The sequence below is a fragment of the Lagopus muta genome, chromosome 3, assembly GCF_023343835.1.
Source record: "Lagopus muta isolate bLagMut1 chromosome 3, bLagMut1 primary, whole genome shotgun sequence".
Taxonomy (NCBI): Eukaryota; Metazoa; Chordata; class Aves; order Galliformes; family Phasianidae; genus Lagopus; species Lagopus muta.
In genome coordinates, this window is record NC_064435.1 from 52,038,239 (window position 1) to 52,059,994 (window position 21,756).

The following is a 21,756-nucleotide window of genomic DNA, read 5'->3' on the forward strand; positions in this document are numbered from 1 at the left end:
TGCTTTCTGCTCAGAGACTGTAGAGAAACTCCTGTGGGAATAATTTCTGCAGGGGCAGATTTGTTTATATCACATGCTAAATGCATTGCGTTTATTTCTGTAAATAAGCACTAAAGCTATTGACCTTTGATCCAGTATGTAGCTCAGTTTTTAGTTTGCTTACCACCTGCTTTGGAGATGTGGGTATGTTTCTGATGAAATCGATTTGAGCATTTTATCACAGTTCAGACTAGATGTGGGTAATTATTTAGATTTCTACATAGGAACAATTAAATCAGAGCTCTTCTTTGCTCTTTTCATGCTCCTGAGCTCTAATTTTATGGTGAGGCCTAGAGAAATGGGTTTGGGAGTTGAGAGAGCACAGAAAATCAGTTCTTAGCTCACTTCTAGTCACTACCTCACCATCCATCCATCTAAAGTGAGTCTGCATAGGACACAAAATCTATTTTTAAATATTTAAGATAAGTAAATTCTAATCCTTATGTAGATGAGCTGAATGTGAAGAACTTTGATATTCTGTGATTGCTACATACAGGAGCCTTACTTTACCCTTCTTGGCAAGATACCTTTTACTTTGTGGGATCTTTTTTCTTCCCAGTAGTTAATTATGTTGAGAATAGGGCTTGTTAATAATATAAATGTTAAATGATTTCTAATTTTGTCTGGAAGAATGAGACTTGTACAATGTTTGTTTGGAGATTTTTTTTTAAGCTTTCATCAAATACTTTGAACATGATTTCCCATAAAGCGAGGAAAACATCTGTCAGTTGACTGTTTCAAGCTTGAGAAAAGATGAATTCTTTATTAGAAGTCTAGGGTTCTGAATAATTATCTTCCGAGAACATGAGTAGTTGTCAGAATTGTGTAAATCTTTGAGCTGCATGACTTGACATCAATGCTTTTGAACTAGCATGTCAGATTTGTTTCTCTTTCCTCTTGATTCTACTTAAAGCTGTTAACTATTAGATCTTTCCAGCATTTCCTTATACTTCTAGGAATAAAGCATTACAGAAAATACTTGAAGTATCTGGAGATCATTTTTGATAAAGAGTAGAAAATCTTTTTTATCAACTAGATAAGGAAACTAGTTATCATTTTGCAAGAGGAATCAACACAGATCTTTTACTTAGACTCTTGCAGCTTTTTAATACGGCCTGCTTTTAGAGAAGACAAGTCAGTTATTGCCTATTATGTCCTAGGAACCAAGAGTGTATACTACATTACTACAGCTTTGGGAAGGACTTATATCCTGTAGGCTTGCCCTAGGGGGGGTACTGCTGTGATTTTTTTGATAAAATGAAATAGGAAGACTGACTGTCATTCACAATGATGGAGTGGTATATATTTATAGCACTGCTTCAATAGAATTGGAAAGAGGTGTGAACGACGTCAGGAGAGAACTAGAACAAGGTGAAGTTAGGAAAATCAATGGTACTTACCATTTTCTTTTTTTTTTCCTAGGAAGTCAGTTAGCTGTAACTGTGATGCTCTGTTTGCGTTTGCAGTTCCCACCGTTAGAAACCATAGACTCCAACTCAGAAGAACTGGTTTCCACATCTGATCCTAGGGACAGAGAGAGGAAGGACTCAAATGCCCCTTGCAGTCTCTTCCTGTCAATACTGACAATGCAAACTTAGTTTTTCCTCTTTCTGATGAACATTTGCTATGAGGAACTGGCCAAAGATCAATGGGCAAAAAGGAATGCCACCATTGTGCACAAATACTTTGGAATAGCTTAGGTTTAGGTATTGATTTCTTTTTGTTGAAGCAGTCAGTCAGCAAGAACCTGTCAGAGGGCTGAGGCAGGACCTAGGTTATGGTGGCTTCTTTAGTGTGTAGAAAGTTGAGGACTGCATAAAGAATTCCAGTGTTGGTTGACAAATACTACAAATGATAGACGTGATTTTTTTTTAATGTGATCTGTGTACTTTAGCTGTTGTGTTAAGTAACTTTTTAGTGTGTTATTTTGCAAGAGGCAAAGTGAACAAATTGAGCTCAATTTTTGAATGGTTAATACAGAACATTTTACTAAAAGTTCTGATTTGATTTTTATTGTTATTAGCAATATGGAACCTTCATCTTATTTGGATATTCCAGGAGTAATAGGGGAAACCTTTTTTTTTTTTTTTTTTTTTTTTTTTTTTTTTTTTAGCTCAGTGAGCAAAATTAATTCTAATTTCACACTAAATGTGCATTTAAAAAAAAAAGCATATGCCTTTGAAGTTACTTCGGGATCAAGAGAACCATATGGTGAATGTTTAACACACTAATTTCATTTGAAACAGGAGAAATTAGTAAGGTGTGAAATAAAGCAATACTTGAAGATACTTTTATAAATATCAGGGAAGACAGAACTTGTGATTATTTTCCATTATGGGTATTATTCTTATGCAGTGAACTTGCCCTGTTGATCCAGTAGAATTTGAATGATAACACTGAAGCACGACACCCATCATTTTTTCCTACATGGAAAACTAAAAGCTCTTGAAACAACATATATGCAGGCTTTTTTTATCTTTAGGTACTGGGTTCTACTGTGGTTCATGGATTATTTGCAGCTGAAGAATATTCTTAAAATTAAGGTTTTTTGTTGGCTGTTGCTATTTCTGGCAGACTGTGACTCGCAGCTCTTTCAAGTAGAGAAATCAATGTCTGAAAGACAAGTTTGTCATAGCAGCTCTATTGAAGAGAAAATTATTTTTTAAATCTTCCCTGCATAAGGAAATCGACTGCTTGTCTAAAACATCAGTGCTATTTGGGAAAAAAAGACTATGTTGTATGACCGTACATGTGGGGAGGTTCTTTAGTTCTTTGTCTTTTTGTCAAGATGTTGTAACACAAGGGGCTCCAGACAGTAGCTGGCTAGATTCATCAGACAGTGGAGAATTTTGAATTAGCTGTTTGGCAAAATATTCCCTTTGGGTGGTCTGGTTTTGTTGTGTTAGATAGTACATTGAATAGAGGTTGTGACAGAGGTAAATATTTTTGTCCTAATTTCTAAGTGTGACAGTTACTATTTAGTGCATTATCAGATTCTTTTTCTCTGGAGTGATGCCCCTTTGGGACTGATGTATCCTTCATAATGCAGAAGTATTATGAGGCTTTGTGCTTTGGTGGGAATTTAAACTACAGTGATAACTGATGTCTTCCTCTGTGACCAGTTGTTTTGCTGACTGTGCTGTTCTTGAGGCACATGGGCCTCAAGAATGTCTGCAGAGAAATTTCTTGCAGCCTTTATGAGATTCCGCCTATACAGCACTACTAGTGTTCTGTGAACTGCCTTTTAACAAGTAAAGACAAAACATGGCACATAAAACACAAAAGCTTGGTCCTCCCAAGCTGCTGCTCATCTGTTACTGTTCTGAAATACTATACTTAAAAAAAAAAAAAAAAAAAGTCTTACTCCCTTCCCTTGTCTAAGGAAAATGACTTCAGTAATTGGGACCTTTTCAATACAAAATTTAAAGGCTTCCTTATCTTTGTCAATAGGGTACCAAAGCAGAAAATACAGCTGCAGTTGGAAGGGCTTCTGCAGAAACCCTCATAGAAGCTGGAAGCCCAGTTACACCTAGAAGGAAGGTTTGCTCTGAGGCTTGTACAACTAAAGCAGGGTATGTATGGGCAAGAACTGAAATGAGATACTGCTAATGGTTGGAAGTTCCAAAAACACAACCAAACCTTTTTGCTGTTACAATAGCTGTGTGGTAGAACAGGCTGCCCAGAGAGGCTCTGCTGTCTGCCCTTGGAGATTTCTGGGACCTAACAGGACAAAGCCCTGTGAAATGCCTTATCTGAGCCCATAACCGATACTCTTGGTACAAGGGGTGTTGAACGTGAGACATCCTGACTCTCTTGCAATCTTAGTTATCCTATATGAGCAAATAACTGCAGAAACATACTTGACCAAACCTTGTGTTGCACTGCATTGTTCAGTTTCACATTCTTTTCATTTAAGCTTCTAAGTTGCCTAATCATAATTTGCTGTTGTGAAAACTAGTATCAGCAGCAGAATTGTTTACTGACCCATTTTGGTGGTTTTACAAAATGTTCAAGTTCATTGTAAGAATGTGGTGTACTGCATGTCTTAACATTGCTATTTTTCTCTAAAATTGATCTACAATTCTTATACTATGGGATGATATGAGTATGGCAGGAGAGTAAAATGTTTTGGTTAAATGTGGAATCCCTGAAAAGAGACTAGCTGTCCAGTAAAGCATATGGAGGGAAAATTCAGATTGTAAAAGCATGTGTAAGTAAGCTCACATATTTATGTTGCAGTGATGCTTTCCTTAGACTCTCGGTGGCTAAAATGTATAACCTATGACACATAAGTGAGAGTGTTGATGCCTTCAAGATCTTTCAATTTTTCCTTGTTTACTCTCTTAAGAAAATACGAACGTCTTGAAGTATGTAATCAATACATCCAGACCATATAAGTAAAATCTTACCATCTTAACTCCCTTTTCCATATCAGACTGAATGAGGTAACTCGTGGGGTGTATGCCCCAGAAGACCTGTACACTTTTCTTCCAACCAGAATTGGGGAATCACGCACGTTAAAAGTCAACTTGCGAAATAATTCCTTTAGAACGCATTTGGTAAGTCTGGTGGGCTTTCTTCTAAATGCATATTTTCGTAAATCCTCCTAGCTGTTCAATGTTCTACGTAGGCTTATTTTTATTCTTTACTTTTTACTCTGGGCATAAGATGGCAATAGTTCAAGTCTTGTGTTGCTAGTTTCTAAAGACAGTATTATACTCGAAAAAATTCGCTCTCCTCTGTAATTTTTCTCTTTTCTTGACTGAGTCAGTGAGGGTATTTGTAAACTATGCAGTAGTTTTAAAAAGGTGATAGATTTCTTGTTATCTTTATTTTTTTAACTTTGTTAAAATATCCTGAGATTTCAGTTCTTCTCAAATGCACCAATCTGGGCATGTTTCATTTTTAAACATTGGGTCTATCTAATGCTGTATTTGTAAATTACCTTGTTTAGCTTAACCATGTTATAGAGTGAATATAATAGGCTTTAGATACAGTGGGTCTTTAAGCATTTTGTATTAAATTGCAGCTGAAATTTTTGAGTCCCAATGAGCCTTTCTACATCAAACATTCAAAATACTCTCTAAGGTAAGTAACTCTTGTGCTAACATTCTTGCCTAACAACAATGAAAAAAATTTAATTCAGTAAGATAAATATCTTCTCAATGTACAGTGCTAAAATGTAGGTATAAAGACCTAGCATTCTAGCTGTCTAGTTAAATATGTGAGGTTTTTTTTTGCTAATACTGCGCTCTGTAATCTTGGTTAGGAACAGAATGATCCCACGCAGTTACTTCTGCATCTGCCAATTTCTTCACTGCAAACAGTGCTGCTGCTTTTCGTGCTAAACCTAATGCTTCATTTAGCCATTTGGCCTGCTGTGCACAATCAAGTCATTCCTTCCATTTATACTTTGTACACAACAGACCAAATTGCCTTCATCATGCTTCTAATTTGACAAACCTGCAGAGCTGCATGAAAGATTCTCTGCAAATGTAGGTTTGAGCAGCCAGTGGAATTGCTCGGACCTACCAAGAAGTTCAGCATATTACTTGCATAAAAGGAATTTTCAAGTTGGTGATAAAGCCCTTCAAAATAAACCCAGCCATCCTGAGAGTTGATTAGTGCAGGTATTTGACAGTTCTGTTAGTCATCTCATAAAGAGATATAGCATCAAACATGCTCATCTATAACAGCAGGAGTGTCATGAAGATAAAATTGCAACCATTTCATTAGAAGTCATACAACATACATTTTCTCAGTATTTAGATATTTCTCCATTTTAAAGATGAGGAAACTAAGTATATGCAGAGTAGAAGTTGTGTGTAAGGTCAGAAATAGGACTGGATACTCTGTTTCTTCTCTTCCAGTGATATGTCACAGCCCCATCTTTGTAATAGATGTTATGTTACTAACCACGGTATTCAAGGTATTTTGAAGCCAGTTTCTAGTAAGAAGTGTTGTAACTCCACTGAGACATTTTTTAGTGCCTCTACTTCACTTGCATTTTTTTAATTGGAGTTGCCGCTAAAGAGTTTATTGCCAAAGTAGTGAACAAGATACAAATCTACCCAAATAAAAACAACTTGCTAGATCTATCTGAGGCTGTACAGCCTTAGGCAAAGGACAGTCATGTATTGACAGTCCATGAAAAAAGGTGAGTAACTTAATTGGAAGATACATGTTTCAAAAATACTCTTTAGTGTGTTGAACCTTATCCTGGTCATTGGAAATATACTGACTGCTGCAAAGCAAACTGAGCAGTGCCTGATTAATTTTGCTTTTCTAAAAGACAGTGTATAGCACCAACTAAATAGACACTTCAATTCTGTGGTCAGATTAAACTGAATATAGTTGCCATATGCCATTACTGAGGTCATATAGTAACTGTTTTGGAAATCAGTCTTTGAAAGTTGGATGTGGAGTTCTCTTGAAGAGTGATACGTGACTTACCGTTGCTTTGATAGTGTGAGCTTGAGTTTGGTTGTGTTCTTTTTGACTATGTGATAGGATATGTAAGGAAGCATCCGTATATCGCTCTGAAGATACAGATTTGTGCACACCTTCTGACTTTCTCTTAAATTTATTCTTACTTTTGTGAAGTCTTCAGCAGACTGAGTCTTGAGCTTCAGTTTCAATTCTTACTACCTTTTTTGTTTTCTAATACAATGCATCTGTTACAAATGAAATGGTCATACTGACGTTCTTCTCTATCTAGTATCTAATATATAGTAGCAACAAAATAATAAAAAGTAGAGGAAATGAACACATTCTAAAAGATGCTGGATAGCACTAAATGCTGCCAAAGGCAGAGAACTAGAGTTATCATAAAATTTAAGAAACAAACAAATCCTTTTTTCTTAGCGAGTTTTGCTATTTGTTTTTCCTTATTCTAACGTGTGCCCGTTACTTCTACTTCTTTGTTAGCACTGAATATTTCCATCAGATGCCATGGCTAATAGACTTCTGCTCAGCATTTCCAGCCTTTTTGCTTGTATAGCTTATATTTTTTACTTTAACATGTTCACTCTAGGCTTTTGACAATTAAGACAGCCACCCTTTATAGCCTACCTACAGCTGAATTTTACTATTTGGCATGTTTTTATGCAATCTGAATAGAAGTAAGTAAGTAACCAAAAAAGATGTGATGCAACAGTTTGAAAATACTGGTTGAGGACTGATGTATTGGCTTGTGGTGATTCAGTGAAATATTTATTCACATAGAGGCAATTAAAAATAATTGAAAATATTTTACCAGCTTTAAATTGATTGAGAATTGTACATTTTGGTATGCTCATCAATGGACCTGTGAAGACATGTAGTAACTTTGCTGTAAACGTAATACTTGCGCAGTCAGTATTATTGTGAAGAGGCAGAACAAACCTATCCAGATAAACTAGCAGCAATAAAATATTTCAATACTTTGCATAGCCTGTAGAAAAGAATCACCTTTAAAATCTTCCTTCAGAAGAGTAATAATCAAAACTGTAAAAATAAACTTGATCTAGTACACATCAAATGTATAGTTGTGGTGATAATAAGGACTAGAACTTCAATATCTGGTACAGTTTGCTTGATTGTTGATCATGAATATGCACAATTGTCTCCTTGCAGATCCCATCATTACATCAATGTGCCAGTCCAGTTCAAGCCACAAGCAGAAGGCGTATTTGAAGGTCTCTTGGCCGTGCACACGACCAAATATGGCTGTATTAACATTCGACTCTGTGGTAAAGCTATTGCAAAAGAATAGTCTGAACAGCTTACAATTGTTTAGGACGGTTTAAGCCATTTAAACTATTCAAGGATTTGCTACTACATTTCCATACTAACCTTTTACTTGTTTTGCCCTGTGATGCTGCTCTGATGGAAAGTCATCTTTAAGATGAATTATGGCGCTTGTTTTTCAAGTGCTTTTTCATAGTAAAAACACTGAGAAATAATATTCTGTGTTTTTAAAGTTATTGTGTTCTAACTTATGTTTCTGCACTTTTGTTGAAAAGGGAGGTTTCTATTTTTGCATTTATTAGGAAGATATAATGTATTTTATTTTCAACATTGTAAATACAGAAATAAAGTATGCATTAACTGTTGATTCTCATTTCTGTCTTTGGTGGTTAGACGGTTCCTTGCTGTACGTGAAGGATTAAGCTTCCTCCTCCTAAGCAATGCTTAGTTATTTTGGGTTTAGGGGTTTTGGGGGGATGGGATTGCAGTAAAGAAGCTGACTTGCTACATATTGTGTCTTCATCTGGTAAAGCTTGTACAGTCAGTTCAGTGGTAGGCTTAAGCATTACTTTTTTTTCCTAGCAATGTGAAAACACTGTCAATTCAACATGAGCAATATTGCTTTCAGCACTCAAAAATGATTCTTCTAGGCTGGTATTCTGCCTTTAACAATGGCAAAAAGATGGTTGTTCTTGGAGATCGCAAAAGCCTGATCTGCTGCCTTTGGTTTCTTTTCCTTGCACTTTCCCAGATCTCCGGAGTTATTACAATGGGGACAGGATGCAGAGATTCCCACCTATCCCTTTTTTCCATTTATGGACCTGTTTATGAATTTATCTGTATGCCTCTTTGAGCCTTTTGATACCCTGTGTTCACAACTTTGTGTGGCAGCAAGCACCAGATATTCACTGTCTGCTCTTTCAAGAGAAGTTTTTCCCCTATGTGCTAAGTGGATTTCTTTAAAATTTTGTTGAGTGCTCTCCAGTTCTTACATTGTAGGATTCAGTGAACAGCAGTTCTGCAGTCAAGTTACCCATTGCTTCCATGCTCTCAGCACCCTTTGGCTGTTGGCTCTTTCACTTCTGTATCATGTGTTATATCTGAAGTTGCCATAAGCTAGAAATGTAACTTTGATAGCCTTGTTCTCTTTGGTTACATACATTATTCCTTTCTTCAGGTTGGTAAAAGTAGGAGTGAAAATAGTTTCATATTGAAAGTAATTTAACTTTCAAATAAGTCAAATTTGAAGGTAACTGGGTGGAAGAACCTTGAATTGTCTGACGTTTCACCACGGTCATTATAAAGTATACTGAAGTATACTGTAGGTGCTTTTTCTTTGTTAAAACCTAGTTTGTCAGCAGACTGAACACCAGAAGGGGAATATTTGCTAGAAGAAATTTAAGCTAGACATCAGAAGTCTTGCTCCCTGTGTATTCTTCCATCAGCGGGATCATAGAATGGCTTAGGTTGGAGGGGGGACCTTGAACGTCGTCTAGTTTCACTCCCCCTGCTATGGGCAGTGTTGTCAGCTCCTAGATTAAACTGCCCTGGGCCCCATCCAACCTGGCCTTGAATGGCTCCAGGGATGGGGCATCCACAGCCTCTCTGGGCAAACTGTTCCAGCACCTCATTGCCCTCGGAGTAAAAAATATCTTCCTAACATCTAACCTGCATCTACCCTTTTTAAGTTAAAAGCCATTCTCCCTTGTCCTATAAATGCGTATAAGCACCTATGTAAATACTACGTACTGTGACCAACTTCTCCCTGCTAACACATTTCCCTACCTGTTGTGTACTCAGAATACTGAATTGGAATGGGGATGGATCTACTGCTGTCTGTTGTCTTTCCTCTTTCCTGGCTTTATTTGTGAGAGACTTTGGTGTTCAAAAACATAGATTGGTTTGGTTTTAGGGTCGTAATCAGAAGTCTCCTCCTTTCAGAGATGAAAAGAAGACATACACTGATCTCAGTGTATGTATATCTTCATAACCTTTGCATTTCACAGCTGAATATCTTCCAGCTGCCCTCTGTTTTAGCATTATCCTTACTTTATGGCTTCAACCTGTGGAAATGGGCAACCTTCAGAATCATCTGAGGCTGTATCCTGAGGAGTGGTTAAAATCTTTCCTTGGGTAAGACATTGAATTTTCAAATCACTTAATTTAGCACTTTGTCACTGATGAGAGTTTTTCATTATTTTTAACCAGGCTTACAGTGTAGAATTGGTACTTTAAAGCACGTAACTAATTTTTTTTTCATGTTCTACTGAACAACTAGTTTTGATAAAGAGACAGAATTTACTCAACTGGCTGCCTTCTCAGATTAATTTAGAACCATAGAATTGCTCATGTTGGAAAAGACCTTAAAGGTCATCGAGTCCAATCATGGCCTAACCATACTACCCTAACTAACAACCCTCCGCTAAATCATGTCCCTGAGCACCACAAGCAAAAGGATTTTAAACATATGCAGGGATGAGACTCAACCACCTCCTGGGGGAGCCTATTCCAGCGCTTAACAGCCCTTTCTGTAAAAAAGTTGTTCGTGATATCCAACCTAAACTTACCCTGGTGCAACTTGAGGCCATTTCCCCTCATCCTGTCACCAGTGAGAAGAGACCAGCCCCGCTCTTGCTTTAAGCACCTTTCAGATATTTGAAGAGAGCAATAAGGTCTCTGCTTGGCCTCCTTTTCCCCAGACTAAACAGCCCCAGATCCTTCAGTCTCTCCTCATAGGGCACATTCTCCAAGCCCTTCACCAGCCTTGTTGCCCTTCTTTGGACCTACTCCAGCACCTCAATGTCCTTTCTGTATTGAGGTGCCCAAAACTGAACGCAGTACTCGAGGTGAGGCCTCACCAGTGCTGAGTAGAGGGGCAGGATTACTTCCCTAGTCCTGCTCACCACACCATTCCTGATACAAGCCAGGCTGCCATCAGCCTTCTTGGCCACCTGGGCACACTGCTGGCTTGTATTCAGCTGGCTGTCCATCAGTACACCAAGGTCCTTTTCCATCAGGCTGCTTTCCAACCACTTCTCCCCAAGCCTTTAGGTTTGCCTGAGGTGGTTGTGACCAAAATGAAGGACTGACACTCGGCCCTATTGAAACTCATACAGTTTACCTTGGCCATCGATCTAGTCTATCTGGGTCCCTCTGTAGTGCCTTTCTTCCTGCTGGCAGATCAACACTCCCTCCCTGCTTGATATTGTCTGCAAACTTGCTGAAGGTGCACTCAATTTAGTAAAGTCCATAAATGACTCTGTGTTGTTTCTCACAAAAAAATTGATATCAATGCTAGTGCCGATTTCAGATGCTTCTAGAGTTCTAACAAGGTCTACTGACCCAAAGATAGCCTTTGAAGTCACTCTTATCTGTAACCATTTAGCTTAGTGAGCAATTCCTGTAGGCAAAAGTAAGGTTTTGTCATTATTCATACAAGACAGTATTAGTCTGGCTGCACGAGAACTCAGGACTTACCTAGTACTGAGCTGCATTTGACTTGTTTTGACACATGTCCCATTGTCAAGTGACTATTGTCCAACCTCTGTAAGCTTAGCCTCTCTAAATACCTGTACAGCAACACAAACTGGCTGCACTGAAGTAGTCAAACAAGTGAAAGCTATTAGTCATTTGGCCTGGAGGAGGCAATTGACCAACTTTCAGATGTATACTTTAAGAAGAAAGGCAGAACCAACATCGTGCTCCTTAGTGCAAAGGGTTGCTCTATGCCATGAGAATATTCCCAGTGAAGACCTTAGGATGCTTACAGCATCTAAACCTCATTTACTGATGTAGAAAAATTGTGACCAATGACTCAAAGCCTGCAAATCAATTCTGAGTCTAAGCTACAACAGTTATAGTTAAAGAATGAGAATTAGCTTTGTACATAATTCTTGTCTCTTGTTTTTGTCACTGTTTGCTTTGAAATTTCTTTCAGTTGTTTTTCATGTTGGATGCAGTCCTTGGTCTCAGACTGGGAAGATTGGCTCAAACACACCAAGCAAGCAAATTTTTTAGAAGGAACTCCTTTTAATTATAGTAATCTTAACATGTTGATTTTAATATCAATCAGAGAATTCAGAAATTGTTATTTGAAATTCATTAAGTGCCTAACACTCAGGATATCTTTGTACCTGCTCAGCCTAATTGGGATATTAGTAATCATAATTATTCAACAGCTTTGTGAAGTTTTCACATCATTGACTATAAATGGAGTTATAATACATTCTGCACACGTGCTTCAGTGTGTTTTGGAGATTGTTGCCCTGGCATCTGAAACTAATTAGTGTTCAGAAAACCTAGTAAAGGTGCATATCAAGGCCTGACTGTCTGGAAAGTTATTTTGATTATATAAAAGGTTAAAATGGTAAATTTTTAAGGGATTTTTTATGTATAAAATAGGCTTTTGAGGACAGTGGTGGCTTTTTGAGTAGTGCCTTAGGGCATTTCCGTGATAAGAATGCCTGTTAAGGGTAATGCTGGTATATTCTTGCCCATAGGGTTTGTGGGAGAATTGAGGGGCTGTAGGGCTATCAGAGATTACTACAAAATTGACAGGTAATGTATCTTACGTATGTGAAGTATACTAGATTTTCACATTATGGCATCTTTGGAAATGAAAAAAAGCACTATGGGATCAGAAGTCCTTAGAAGCTAATGAGAGAATGGGCATTTGGCATAAAAACAGTTGTCCCTGGATCTGTAATTGAATGTTCTTCTATTCACAGCCATCTTGTTTTAACTTTTATTAATTTATTTATCTTATTTATTTGTTATACAAAGCTAGGTAATAAAAGTTCATGCCTTACTACTTTCATTCTATAGCATAGGTGAAGAATGTGCATGTCCTACAATCAGTAAAAAGGACATAAAATGTGAGAAGAACGCATCTGTCTGCAGTGATGCCTCATAATCAGCGAGAAAGTTGTCTGTTAATAACCGTGAAGCAGCAATGTTTGCATTGTGCCAAATTTCTCTCCAAATCTACCAGTTAAAAGATTGATTCTATTTCTTCATTTGGAAATTTGAGCTGACATTAGCAGCAGAAGAGAAGTTTTTTTCAATGTACTTGTTAACATAAATGAGTTTTTTCTTTACAGTTTTGTATTTGTTCATTGATGCATCATCTCACATGGAACGTGCGTCACCGGTTACTAGACAGGTAACAGTACAAAAACAAGTATTGCAAGCTAAACCATGCAGAGCTAAAAAGAAGGTTTTCTTAACATAAATGTCATGCATTTAAATAAAGTGTTCCTTAAACTTTGTAAAAGTAACTGTAAAGTTGTGCTGAACTTAGAGTAACAGCACAAACACCTCACAACATATGCAAGTTAATGTAGAAACATTAACATACTCTTTGATCACAAAGCTTTCCTAAGCATATCCTTCAAGCTCCCTTTTTTTTTCTGCTAAATTTTACACGAGCAACTCTTAGTTATGAAAGCACATAGATATATAGCACTTAATTCAGTGTAAATGTTACCTGATTGTCTCTGAAAACTGAGTGCTATGTTTTGCTGACTTACAGATATTCTCATTTCAGCGCAGTAGTTTGATTGCTGTCCCTGACTCTGGCAATGCATAACTTGTGAAGCTGCTCTGGAACTCAAAAAGATGCAACTAAATTGGCCATTCCAAATATGCAACATACTTACGAAAATTAGCTTTGTGCTATTCTCAGAACAAAGTTGGTGCTGACAGGATGAAATGGCACATAAAAAAGTGGAACTTGAAGACACTGAAGCACTCTACCTGAGTATTTTTCCTCATTAGTATACTCATTGCTAATATTTTCTTAGCCGATTCTTTGCTATACTCTTTCATGTCTTTATGGCTCGAAATGTTGAATGTTGAACTAGTTTCTGTCTGATTCCAGTGGCTGCTTGCTGTCTGGGACTGACGTTTTCAGGTATGGCTGTCCTCGAGCTCCCATCAGTTGCCACCTGCACAAATCTGACAGTTGAGCACCAGCTGGGAGTTATGACCCGGAGAAACAGAAAAGGACTGGGGAGAGACAAAGTGATCCATCAAGTCCTACTTGCAAGTCAGGTCTCCAAACATGCATTTTCTATTCTATAAATTCAAAATTAAAATACTAATGGGTGTTCTTTTGTATTCAGCCAACAATTGGTTCATTAGGTAGGTATGTACAAAGAGGCTCTGCTTGTCAGTGCTGTTTGGCTATAAAAGGAGGGAAAATCGGTAGGGGTTAGGCTAGCCGTGAAATGCCCCCACCCCTGTTTTACCTTCCCTCCATGTCTGCTCTGTGGGGCTGGCGGTAGGTAATACTCATCCTGCATAGAGCTGGTTCTCTTTGTGAGTGCTCTGTCACTAGTCACAGCTGTCAGGTATGTCAGTCATGTAGTATTGTGGCGGTGTCAGAGACATAATCAGAGAGATTAGGTGGACACAAAGAGCTTTGAATGAGGTGGTAATTGCGTTCAGGGGAAAAGAGAGTTAAAGAAAGAAACTTTCCTTTCTCACAAGATCCATTAAAGAGGTGACAGCTAATATATTAAAGCTGGAACAAGATAATTGTGGTAAGAATCTTTGTGTGTTCTCTCTAAAATGCAGTGTGCTCACAATAAATATTCAAATGCTTATTTTGTGTTGTGAATACCAGATAACCATTTACAGTGAAATGCAACCTCTTTCAAAAAGTTTAAATTCATTGCCAAGAATGTTCTAGGAACAGTTATAAAACTCAAAGGGAATATTGGTGCTATGCTGAATCACAAAAATGCCATCTTATGAAAGCTTCTTTGCAGGGATTTTCTTCAAATTAGTTTGATGGAAAAGAAATACTGAGATGCCAGCCATGGGCCACACTCTTCCAGGCTTTGAGTAGTACTTTATTAGCACCTCTCCCTTCCGCTTTCCTTCTTTCTTTTTCTTTTTTTAAACAGAGATGACTTGAGTATCTGCTTACGTGACACTTGTGGCGTATTAATTCTGTGCTCCAGACTTGACAGTTACCTGTAGGGTCTGGGAAGGAATTCCCCTTTCCCTTCATTGGCTCCTGAAATATATGGTTTCATTTTTTATTTTTGTTTTGCTTCTCATTTTTCTCCTCCACTTACGAAAAACTGAATATTGCTGCAATTGTACGCACAGGGCTGACAGAATATGCTACTACGTAGTTTGAGAATCAAGTCCTTTGTACGCGTGTTTTCTGTGCATCTTGCTTTCTGTCACTACATTTGGGGTCAAGTCCGTTGTCACCTCCAATCCACGTAGGCAGGTATAAATGCGTTATTTTCTTTGTGGTTTGAACATTTTGCTTTGAACCTCTGAGAGCACTACTGTACTGTTTGCCAACAGAAAACATGAAAGACAAAGTTTCATTTCTGTCCATCAATTTCTTGGTATCTTCCTCGAATGTTAACACTGAAGACAATGTCCAGTCTGACAATCTTTCCTCACAAAATTCTCACAGGCTTCAATGGCATCTGTGCACGTACAAAAAAACCCATATTAGACTCTACAGTGATAATTTATTCATGTCTCAATATTCAAGACTATATTTTTCATAGATAATGGCAAGATAATGGTATTAGTCAAATCATATTTGAATGATTCTTCATAGAAATGCAAGTATTTTCAGGCTTTTCCAGGTATTCATGGATAGAAGTGGTGGTTCTTCTTTCTGTCTGTTCTGACTTAATACTGAAGTGCTGGGAAGTGTCATCTCCAAAGAAAGATTTGACACATTTCCATTATAACCATCATGCATGTTCTTTTGTGGTAGTTGACTCACCTTTTGTTGATATAATGAATCCACCAGTCTGATTCTTTGATAGAGGTAAAGCACTTTGATGTAGGTTAATTCAGACTGTGTTTACAGGGGTTACTGAGATCTGTTTTTGAGGGTACAGTATGTGTTTTCAGAAGAAACAAGACACAAAACCCTTTAGGGAATGAAAACTAATTCCTTTCTATTTACAGAATAGTATTTTTCCTTTCAAGCTGAAAGCCTAAGCAAAATAAGTCTTACATTTTTCCTCATAATCCTTTATGAGTTTTAAATCTATTTTTTAAGTTGGCAGCTCTAAATGGATCCTGGTGACTAGAGCCCTGGTGAGCTTCAAAACCACACACAGTTTCAATGAATCTGTGTGAACCTGCTTCAGAATCTGCAAGTTTTCCAGGCTTTTATGCTCTCGTATGGTTTACAGACAAAAACCTACAGGGGTCCCATTTAAAGCCTCCTAGCAGCTAAAAGATAGAGAAAAAAATGGCTTTTAAAAACCTGAAGTACCCTCTTCTGAGTGCATTAAAAGCAATTTTGTTTGCTTTCCACTTTCAAAATGCTTCAACCCGCCAAAGACGCGGTGTTAGAAAATGACTCATGAGTACTAGAAACACTCTTTGAAAGTTTCCTCATGGTAAAGAATGATAGCTAGAAAGTGAGGTTTCTATATTCAGAAAGAAATATCTTGTGTCCTCATATTGCAGGTTTTTTTTCCTTTTTCAATAACCTCTTCAGATCTTCTTCACCTTTATCTTACAGGTTTTCAGCGATTGTGTGAAAATCAGCTTGGAACCTGTTTGTTTGTTCCTGTGGATGCTCTCAGTGTCTCGAGCCCAGGGCCTCCAAGGAGTGGGAAGGCAATGACAGAGCAATGAAGGCTCACAATTTAACCTACTGGCGTGTGAAAGATCCAAAGAGATGAAAAATGTTTCTTCCTTTCAGGTAAATCAAGGTGTTCCACCCCTATTGATTCTCTGAGAATAGGTCCAGTGGGGCTTAGCAATTGTAGCATTCTTGTCCGTTTTTATCTGTTTTGTCTTTGTTGTAGTATCTGGTATCGGAATGGTTTCTTGATTTCTCTATGGAAACAAAATGTGCAAATGCAAAATATTAAGATGCTCTTATCAATTCATCAGCATTGGTACAGATTCTTTTTTTTTCTTTTTTCTTTTTTTAATTACTTCTCAGTAGATTTTCCAAAATTTGGTAATATTTGGGCCTTGTATTCCATTTTGAGCCTATCTTGAACAAGTATGGTTTCCATCCTATATTGCTTTGTTGAGTGATGGACAGAAGATACATTTAATAGAATGTAGAGATGGCCTGACAAGTGACATTATAGTATTTTTTGAAGAAAGAATTAAGGAACTAAAAGTGAAAGGCTAGAATTGATATCATGATGTGTCTAAGCTGTATTGCCCTTGTGACCAAACAGGAAGTTTAATATCCTGTGAACAGGATATGAACATAAAGTAAGATAATGAGATAATGAGTCTTACCTGCTTGTAACTGAAAACAGGACCATGTGCTTCAATGCTGTCTCTGGATGAAAAGAGAGTTGGCTTAAAAGCTAGAAGCCTGCAGTGCAGATGAATAGTAACTTAGGAGGTTTGATATTTTTAGAAATCAAGTGAATTAAATTGGGGGTTCAATTTTCAAAGCACTTACCTACCTGGAACAGCAATTGCTTAATCTTGCCGCTTAGTTGGATAAACCATTTAATGTTGGTGATGCATATCCCTAGACCTCTTTTGCTGCACCTTCACACCTGCGTAGCTGTGCTGAGTTTAAACAATATTACTAGTCAGCTAGTGCATGTTAGTAAGTCATTTGAAAGCTTGTTCTGTATGCCATGCATCTCTTCAATAGTTTTTATGGTTTCTGTGTGCCCGTATCCTTTGTGGCCACTCCCAGAGTCCTCAGAGGAACTACACTTGGGATTTTCCATATGGCTTTGAATGAAAAAAAAGTGTTTTGAGTCTTAAAAACCAGAACAGCCAGCCAACTAGACAAAACCTACAAAGCAACTGCTAATAGAACACAAAGTCATTTAAAAGAAGAATAATCACTAGCATCACCAGAAATGAAACCAGCTGTCACAGTATAGTAGTTATCCTATTATGAAAGATGAAGGTAAGACAGTTTTGTATGGCTTCAGGAAGTAGGTTATCATCCATCTTATTCTATGTCATGGAGATTTCTCCTCATCCAGTATTTTTTGAAATATGTATTTTATTTTGTGTGGTTGCAAAGGCATATTTATGAGTATAGAAAGACATAGAAATTCATATACTGCAATGTTAAGAATACTGAAAGCAAGGGAGCTGCTTAGTCTTTTAAAAAAGGTTTTGGGAAGAGACATTGGATATTTTGACATTTGGCTGTGCAGAAAGGAATGTTTGTGGGAGATTTTAATGTTAGCTTTAGCAACACAGATGAGCAAGCATACTAATACAATTTTTCTCGACAATGTCTAGAAAATAATCACAGAGTCACAGAATGAACAGGGTTGGAAGGTACCTCAAGGATCATGAATCTCCAACCTCCCTACCACATGCAGGGAATAAGCTGCCTTTTAGAAGACAAAGGTAGTTTAGTGAAGTAATGGGCAGTTAGACTAGATCTTGCTATGCTTGCAGAAGAGGTAACTGTCCCTCATCAGCTTGTCACCGTCTTTCTAGCTATGGTTATAATAGTCTCAGATATGCTAGTTGTGAGTGTGGTTATTCCCTAACATGTTTGTCAAAGGTTAGGTTAGAGAGACTTACTTTGTTTTTAAAAATTAATTTAGTTCCTTGTGAAAGGAACACGGAATTTTTCTACTAAAGAGCCCCTCCAGCAGATGATTTAGCAGATACTGTGCATGTAAATCAAACAGTAATGGTGCATAGCTCTGTACACTGGGGACACTACTGAGACACACAAACTGATCATGAGTTATGAGCATATCCAAATGAACGTGGAAACATTTTCCACTTTTGTCTCTGTAGATTTATATGTTTGTATGAGACAAAAACGAAATGACGCTTAGAGAGATACATGATTTTTAGATATTTTTATAGTTCCTTATTTAAGCTGCAGAGAGTATTTTTTTCTCTAAAAAAGTCATTAGGTGGCTACTAATTTTACTTTTGACTTTTTAACTTTAACTTTTGACTTTAAGTCACATCTGGATTTATTATAAAACTGTATCTATCTGGTACAGAGCTGAGATTGACCGCTGACAAAATTTCTATGCTCATGTAATTCTCTTTGAGAGCAGACAAGTTACAGCTACGTTGGGTCCAAAGTATTTTAGTTTTTAATTTTTGGTGGCAGGTGGGATTCTGAAGTACTCTGAGGCTTCTTTAAAGGAACTCAGCATCTAGCCTGTGCCTGGATTGTCATAGTTAACTACCAAGCAGCTTCTGTAGCAGCTAATAGCTGGACTTGTGGATGGGGAGGAGTCTGCCTGGTACTGTTACAACCTTCACAGGGTCAGTGAGAGATGAGTGAGAGGTTCAGGAGGTGGGACGGTAGCTTGGAGCTGCAGCAGCTGTGCAGCCTCTGGCAGGATGCGTCATGCAACTGCTGACACACTCCAAGCTGTGCTGTTCCATGCTCAGATTTCCATGTTGCTGTTGGGACACAGAGCCAAGAATGGTGTTGAACAGAACAATATCTGTTTTGCTCTGTGTCTGGCCCTCAGTGGAAGGGCAAATGTTTGGAGGGAGACAGGTCTTGGAGATAACAGTCCGGCTATTTCTCTGAGGAGGCTCTGAGGTCTGTGCGTGGCCTCACTGCGTGTGGTGAAATTAGAATTGTTGCTCATCTATCATGCTTTCAGGATAACAACAGTTCTAGAGTGTAGCAGAGAAATAAGTAAATGTCACTGTGAAAACAATGCTTAAACAAAAATAAGCAGTAAGAAGACATTCTAATACCCACGAGAAGGAACAGCCTTTATCGTTATAATTGTCTGGTTTTGAAGCAATACAATTTGGAATAGTTATGTGCTGTGGCATAGCTACAAGTAAACCATGAGCACGTTTAATTTGCCCTTGTATGCATGCTGGTGAAAAGTCGCAAGTTTGAGGAAGGAAGAGAGTATTTCACATATTTGTCAACTTGCCAGAAAGACATGGCTTGAAGAAGTGAAATTTTGTGGCAACAGCATAATTTAGATTGGCATAAGATATAGGTGTGGCTATGTTTTATGAAAATGTTGCCAGACTCTGAGGTAATGTAGGTGCATGTATATTGAGAGTATACCTGCACGAATTACCTGCTCTCCTTCACTTCTTATTCTAATTAAGTTATCACAAGTCAGCTGTTTGCATTAACTGCCTGCATAAATATTGTACTGTCAGGTCAATATGAGATAATTCAAAGCCGTTTACTTCCGTGTGTTGCTTGTGAAATTTGTTCTTGATTTTTCTATAGAGCGTGGTAAAGCAGGTATGATACTGAACAAGAACAAAATGTCAATCTGCACAAGTGAGGTAGAACTTCTATCAAATTGAACCTCTTTCCATATTTATTCTCAATGCAGTCTTAGTTCTCTGCATGAAGGGAACGAGACCAAGTTTAATAACAGAAAATAAATAAAAATAGATGTTATACCACTGTGTAGACTGACAAAGATTTCAGTCAATTGTATCAGAATTTCTGGAATTGCACTGACCTGCAACAGGAGTTCTTCAGTGCTAGGATTACAATCAAACTTTTCACTTAACCTTTGGTAAAATGAAAACAAAACATTGGTAAATCATTTTATAACCTATGAAAGCTTTTTTCATTCTTTTGTATGGAAGTCTGTATTCTGCAGTGTATAACTCACAGTGTTTCTAACCAGTTGAAGAAAACTGTCTTTAAATGTAATGCAATACTCTTTCACTTCCTAGATTTGCAAGAAAGAAATATGGGTGCTTTTCTTGCATCTCATTACATTAAGCTTGTGAATCAGAGTATCATTTTCACAACGTGCCAAAGCACATCTTGGTACACTAGGATTCAATAGAGAAATATGTGAATGACCTGGTAGGTCACATAATGGTGACCTACAAAGTTAATTTTGTGAAATGTAGAAACATTTCTCTGCAATTTTTGAATGTATTTTTCAAGTAGTGTCTTGTCTAACGTGGGTTAGTTGTCAGTGAAGACTTCTGAAAGTGCCAGCTGAATAGCCAGTGTGTAAAGAAAAAAGATATACAAATCTGTCATTTTTATGTATTCCACCTTCTTTCAACTTGCTATTCTGATGCTAAAATAACTGTGAGAAATTATTTTTAATGACTTCATTTTGGGCTCTTTCTTGGAGTCTGTAAGGTATGTTTGCAATCTGTAGGTATCCTGCTTATAAATGAGTAGCTGAGGAAGTATCTGAGATAAAAGACAGCAGGTTATCAGAGGAACTCTGGTTAATACAATCATTGACATCTGTGCCTTAGAGCGCCGTTTGTCTTTCTTCAAGCTGTTTTTGATCTAGTAGTTAGAGTTTGACTGCAAGAATGAATTCTGCCACTCAGCCTTCTCTGTTGTTCTCCTGTAGGTGGAGTAGAAATAATGTTTCTGTATGTCTGGGTTGGTGAGATTGAACAGGTTAACATCAACAAAATGCTTTGAGATCCTTTAGTGGAAGGCATTAAATTTTATGCTTGCAGATTTTTAATTTTATTTTATTTTATTTTATTTTTTATACAGGTGACCTGCAGAAGCAGCAAGGAAGATTAAAAAAAAAAAAAGTCACCAGGATACCTTTAACACAACAGAAGAAAGAAGCAATTCCTAAGGCCTCACTGGGGGAATAGTCAGCTAGGAAACGATGTGACAGTCTGATCTTCAGTATTTCTGTAAGTATATTCAAACTTGGAAAAAATGCATTTGGTCATAGCAAGGAATGAAGCAAACCTGATGCAGTCAGCAGCAGGTTCCATTTGCTCTCTTTCTGGACAATGCAGGCATCAGGTTCAATGGGCAGTGTTAGCTTCTGATGCCTCAGGGTGAGGTAGACATGAAAAACACTCAGCTACTGCTTATGTTAAAATATATGCAATTTGAGCAGTATAATCTGGCCAAGCTATTTATGTTAATTTTTATTGTCTTCCTTCATAGTAAAGTCCTCAAAATTTTCAACACTGCAGTAATACAAAGGCTTTAGTTTAAAGGGAGTCCAAAAAAAGAGGGGAAAGAATAAAAAAGAAGAGGAAGAGAAAAGAAGTAGTAGCAGTAAGTGGACACTGGAAACATTTCAAAGC

At 37.6% G+C, this 21,756-nt stretch overlaps 1 protein-coding gene across 1 annotated transcript in view; it reads left to right on the plus strand.

The window, feature by feature from the left end:
* Positions 1-8,132, plus strand: part of CEP192 (centrosomal protein 192) — a 68,910-nt gene extending 60,778 nt beyond the window's left edge. The window contains exons 50-53 of the mRNA XM_048940600.1: positions 3,490-3,611; positions 4,475-4,598; positions 5,069-5,127; positions 7,654-8,132. Of these exons, the coding sequence (XP_048796557.1) occupies positions 3,490-3,611; positions 4,475-4,598; positions 5,069-5,127; positions 7,654-7,792 (444 nt within the window). The 3' untranslated portion in view covers positions 7,793-8,132. The remainder of the gene's footprint in view (positions 1-3,489; positions 3,612-4,474; positions 4,599-5,068; positions 5,128-7,653) is intronic.
* Positions 8,133-21,756: the final 13,624 nt, after the last annotated feature.